Below are 6,000 nucleotides of genomic sequence, written 5' to 3'. Positions count from 1 at the left end.
CATGTTACTTGTATGGGATCAGTTTGAGCCTCGTTCAGTTTTTAAAGTTGATCAACAGCACCATCGTGTGGTGTACCAGGATGTAGCATATTGGTCCCTTTCCCAAAAGCTTCATCTAAACAGTATTGAAACCCATGAGACAGAATGATACTTCTAACAGAGTTCATCCTGATATATGATTATATTTGAATATCCTGTCTTTTCAATTCGGGTGTAATGTTAAAATGAAAGAAAAACACTTTTCTGCTCTCATAAAACGTGAGACAGCTGTTGCCACTAAATTGGCCATGGTAGTTTTATATTTATGTTTTATGTTGATGTTTTAAGGTACCAAATATTGATTTTTTTTTCTTTCAAGCAATGACTTCTACTACTACTTTTTCTAACTTGGTATTTCACTTTTCTTTAGTCTACACCATGTGATAGCACTGTTTTTCTTAAAGGAACAACCTATACCTTTATTAGTCTGATTAACTGTGTAGCAAGACTAAACATGCTAAATGTAACTTATGTATTTCCAATATTAATGACATTATAGACAGCATAAGGTAAGCATCACAAGGTAAGAAAGACAGACACATACACAGAAAGACTAGATGATGTGGGGGAAAAAAACAAATAGTAAAAAGCGCAGGTTTGGAACAATTTCTTTTATTAATTTCTATTCAAACAAATGACAAATTGTGTTCACACCTGGACAAGACAACCACAATCCAGACTTACAGTGCAGCAATATTAACTGTTCCAAAATGCAGCAGTAAACATTTTTATAAAATAGTAAACTACTGAATAGTATTTCATGTTAATAATACAACATAATGAGAAGATGGAGAAGAAAAGGAATAGGAAAGACAGTTGAAACTTTTACTATGCCTTCATCGAATAAGACCTGAGTCGTGTAGCCTAGTCAGACACTTGTAAAATACAAGACCCACAAAAGCTTAGGTGTGTTTAATATGCAGCGTATTCACAACATATCTGAAATATACATTCTGCACATCCTTAGAGGAAAAGACAGGTCCTCCTAAAGCACACCGTAAAACTGAAACATGCCATTCCTTGTTACTTTAAACTAGTAACTAGTAAGTTTAGGTGTAAAGAATTTGATCATTGTGTTGTGGCTTTACAGGGTGGCCTCTACTGTTGGAAGTGTTGACAGAGGTACATATCCCCGTGTGTCAGTTTGGTTTGTCTTGCTGTACATGTTGTTGAGTGGAATAACCACATTCCCAGCTTGTCCCGAGCCCTCCTCAGAATTAATGCCATAGGGTATCTTGGACATTATAGCCAGGCTCAACTTGAAGAGCACATTGTGGAGAGCCACACGGTATTCTTTCCTCACTAGGCAATAGATGACGGGGTTGAAGCAGCTGCTGGTGAAAGCCAAGCAGTTGGCCAGAGGGAAAAAGTATGTTTGAGCCAAGAAGAATGAGGTGCTAATATCAACAATGTCAAGTTGAATCAGAACACTCCAAAGTGTGAGGATGTTATACGGAAACCAGCATATGCAGAATGAGAGCACCACCACAGCCACAGACTTTGAAATATCAGCCTTTCGCCGAGAAATCCCACCCTTCAGTTTGTGCCGACAGAGGAAGCGCAGCAGAAGCAGGTAGGAGAGGGTGATGGTGGCGTAGGGCAGCAGAAATCCCACCACCACTCGAAGGAGCTGGTTTATTCCAAGCCAGGCTGTACCATCTGGGAAACGGAGCAGGCATGCTGTGTCGTTGCCCACATGTTTCAGGTCAGCAAACACAGCTCGGGGTGTTGCTGCTACGAGCGCTCCAGCCCAGATAAAAGCAGTGGCCACCGGAAAAGTGCATGATCTACTGCACGGGGAGGCACTGGGTTTCAGAGCAGTGGCCACATAGCAGTACCGGGTCAAACTCATAGCTGTCAGGAAAAAGCAGCTAGCAAACACATTGAGGCCAGTGAGTAAGGACACAGCCTTGCACGTGGCCAAGCCAAAAGGCCAGCTGTAATCCAGCGCAATGTCTACGGCCCAAAACGGCAAGGCAAGGGAGAACAGCAAGTGAGCCAAAGCTAGGTTGAACACAAAGAAATTGATGGTGCCTGTGGTGAGGGTGCGAGTGGAATACAACAGGAACATCACTAACAAGTTCCCTAACACTCCTGCTGTGGCCACGACAAAGTAAACTACAGAGATAACTATTCTTAGCCAGGGGCATCCATCATCTAGAATCTCCAGCCCACTGTCGATGCTGGAGTTATTACAGGATGGGTCTACACTGCATCCATTGAGGATCTTTCTTAAGAGCTCCAGTCTCTTATCACTGTCTGACATGTTGCTACCCAGAAGGCAATCCTGTTGAGGGTCAAGGTTGTCCAGCTATTACTGTGCCACTATGAACTAAAAATGTAAGTTCTGGTTGTCTGTTCAGTAGCTGACAGTCATATATCCCTACAAGGAAAGAGGAAATGGTTATTATAATTATTATGTACATAATAGGCGCTGCAGTTTATGAGTAAATAAGTGCATTAGCCTTGTCAGATAAACAGATTACACTAAAGTGTTACCCACAGAGTTAGATAATCCAATTTAGATATCTAAGAAACAAACTTCTCTGGGAGGAAATGTGAATACAAAGCAATTAAACCAATTTCACCCTTTTAAGTGGAAAAGCCTGTCAAAGGTCCCCCAGAGTCATTTATATCATATGATCTACATCTGTACAAATTCATTACCAGCTACAATCAAATGTGTTAACAATATAAATGTTACATTAGGCTATAAATAAATATATATATATATATATATATATATACATACATACATACATACACATATACACACACACACACACACACACACACACACACACACACACACAATATACCAGATAACAGTGTTAGTAAAACATTGCATTAAACTTACTGAAACTTTTGAGTTTTAGATACAATATGATAACAAAAATGCTCTTTGCAGTTTACTTGATTAGCATCTGAAGAAAAGAAAATTTCTGACCTTAAGGATAATTACCCGAGTAATTCAGGAGATTGTCTGCATTGTAAGATACTAGTGTCTTATTCACAAGCTGCTACATTTTTGCAAGAAATTTTCAGATCAACTATCCCCCCCCATTTCTCCTCAGATCTTGGGAGACATGAGGTAGTCTCGTCCAAAAATGACCCATCAGCTGTATCATCCCAAAACCTGCAGTTGCTGTATTTGTGAGAAAAATGGAAGCAAATAGACTAGTAAAAGGTTACAGGATAGAAATTGGGTTTAAAATGAGTTGCATCACTGATAAAAGCATTGCTTGAATCATTCTCACATACTGTACGCAACTTTATGCAAGTACTTAATAAAAAAATGTATAAATCACTTGTAGATGACTATCTGAGGCTGTTAACTCGAAACAGAGCTATGAAATTTTCTAACAAAATGTGCCAGATAGTGTGGATCTTTTCTCCTTCAGAGCTCTAATAAGTTTCTATTTATTTCTGACCCTGTGATGGATAAACAGTGTAATAAACAACCAAATCTAAACTTGATTCAATTACAACTCTTTGCCAAATTTCCATAAATATATTCAGAGCTTTATGTGGAAAGAAATCTCACCTGAATCTCATAGGAGGTGGTAAATGTTCAGCTTCAAGCGGTTAGTATTCTTGTAGCCACCAGCTCTGCTGCACAAAATGGAATTATCTTGAAGGAAGACGACAACAACAACAACAACAACAACGTGGATGTCACACACCCTGAATACATGCTCCACCCCATCATATTTTTTCGTTCTGCATATTCAGAATGGAAATCACCTTAAAACACAGAAAATAAAAATGATTATGATGAAAAAAATAACTAACTAACCCAAACAAAGGGGAAAATTCTCTAAAGAGAAACTGGGCCATTGTCCAGTCAACAAGTCTTTTAATTTGATTCGTTTTTAGTGAAAGTAACTTTAAGTCCAAACCTGAACCCAAACCCAAACTTAAATCTTTCCTCCTTCACATAATCCAAGATTAACACAGTTTGAATGGTAACATAATCGGACAAAATATTATTCACCTTCTTTTATTCCCCCTAACTGCCTCTAGCAGTCATAACTCTTGAATGCATCATGCAATTTAAACAACATTCAAACAGGTTTGCTTGAAGCAGGATATACAGTAGATATTCTCCAAGAAAGCACGATTCCAATAGCTAATCAACACAATTGTCCATCACTATATATTTTCACTGCCTAATTTGATGTAGATCTGGATCCAGACACAGATTGACAAATTCTTAAAAAAGCTAGTTGTTGAGCGCATTTTAGTATTGAGAAGTGCTGCATGTAAATTATTAAGTAAGAAATGGGCCTATTGGGTGCTTGTCTAGTTTATTTTTATTTTTGCTGTCATTTTATATATATAAAAACATTTTATATATAAATAAACATTTTTCCTTATTCAACCACTTTCTCAAATCAAATCCAGTTCAGGGTCTGTTGGGAAAGGTTAAATAATTTACACTTGTTGCTTGCTATTCTTTGCCTTTGCATTACTTAAAAGCTGCAAGTAACAGTGTGCTTAACGTACTGATGGTGGTGTTGAAGGAACTTGCACTTTACAGGTGAAAAAAATGACAAGGCATTGTCAAAAATGTAGCAAAGCCAATTAGTTTTTTCCCCCTATTTATATCTGGGGCTTCAAGATTAGATTGAGCAGTAGAGATGACTCTTCATTATAAATTGTTGATAGTGGAAAGAACATCAGCAGTGAATGACTAAATGAGATTATCTTGGAATAGGCGGAAGAATGAGGAAGCTGATTAATGCTGGTCTGTCTCAACTGAGCCATCTTCATAAACTAGCTGAAGAAAACATGCAGTGTTCCCTGAGTGTTCCTGGCCAGCAACATGCTACAGAGACAACATGTACATTTATTAAACCTGTATGTTTTCCTCTGTGGCACAGCTTTACTTTACTCATGTTATGTAATGACAGCCACCTGCGCCACGTTTGCAGCTTTTCATTTGCAATATTTTATTTGTAAACAGATGTTTTGACTGATAAGGATAGCTCTACAAATGAACTTTATAATTACAGAGCTAATTAGCTGAGATCTGTTAAATTTACTCTTTTCGTATCAACCATTTTTTAACTGTAGCAGAATGACTTTGCTTTTAATTCACTTTATAATTGTTTAGAGTGTACCCTACTGTACCTGCATGCACAAACAAGAACATGATATGTGAATCTGCACATACTATTTCAAGGGCAACAGACGAATCATCTGAGAGTTAGATGAGAAGATTGATACAACTCTCATATCTGTCCAGTAAATATAACTCTACAGTAAGTAGCTGGTATTTCTTTTAGATTTACAGGTGCTGGTAGGCAGATTTTGTTACATATGGACAGAGCTTCACAAACAGTGATGCTAAGATCAGCATCACAATGACAATGCTACTATGCTGATGCTAAGGAGGTATAATGTGTCCCATGTTTGCCATCTTAGTGTTTAGCAAACATTTGCTAATTAGCCCCAAAAACAAACTACATCTGAGAAAGATATTAGTTGCAGGTAACTGATCATAAACTAAAAATACTAGGCAAATTTTGGACAAATCCTGAGGGGGTCATGAATGTGTGTACCATACGATAGTTATCAAGACATGTAAACTAAAACCAAAAATGTCAACATGTCGGCGGGACTAGAGGAAAAGTCAGGGGATCAGTAGGATTTATCCTGTGGGCACCATGAACATCTGTATAACATTGTATCCATCAGATAGTTGTTGAGGTATTTCAGTCAGGACCAACGTGGTGGACCAACTGACAAACATTGCCTTCGAGCTATATGATGGTTAAAACCCCATCCTCGCCTCACCTTTCTGATAAAGCGTTCCGGTAAGTTAATTTGAAATGTATTGTATTGTGTTGAACAAGTTTGGGAATTACTGCATATTCCTACTTCACAGATAGTCTCCAACACTAATTTCTTTCCTATAAAGCCTACATTTGTATTCCTACTTCCGCATGAGAATGAAAA

General features: G+C 38.0%; 1 protein-coding gene across 6 annotated transcripts in view; it reads right to left on the bottom strand.

The window, feature by feature from the left end:
• Window positions 1-635: 635 nt before the first annotated feature.
• The window catches only part of LOC119907384 (relaxin-3 receptor 1-like), a 48,310-nt gene continuing 42,945 nt past the window's right edge, over window positions 636-6,000 (bottom strand). For 3 of the 6 annotated variants that reach the window (XM_038725137.1, XM_038725136.1, XM_038725138.1), the window contains 2 exons: window positions 3,584-3,670; window positions 636-2,422 (listed from right to left, as the gene is read on the bottom strand). In XM_038725137.1, coding sequence (XP_038581065.1) covers window positions 1,124-2,305 — 1,182 coding nt within the window. In that variant the 5' untranslated portion in view covers window positions 2,306-2,422; window positions 3,584-3,670 and the 3' untranslated portion in view covers window positions 636-1,123. Of the gene's footprint in view, window positions 2,423-3,001; window positions 3,185-3,583; window positions 3,671-6,000 lie in introns of all 6 variants that reach the window. The other 3 variants (XM_038725140.1, XM_038725139.1, XM_038725141.1) reach the window with 3 other exon arrangements.

Source organism: Micropterus salmoides, unplaced genomic scaffold (genome assembly GCF_014851395.1).
Source record: "Micropterus salmoides isolate LMB-PRFRI ecotype aquatic unplaced genomic scaffold, ASM1485139v1 Ms_hic_scaffold_17, whole genome shotgun sequence".
NCBI classification, from domain to species: domain Eukaryota; kingdom Metazoa; phylum Chordata; class Actinopteri; order Centrarchiformes; family Centrarchidae; genus Micropterus; species Micropterus salmoides.
This window is presented reverse-complemented; position numbering and strand designations above follow the sequence as displayed.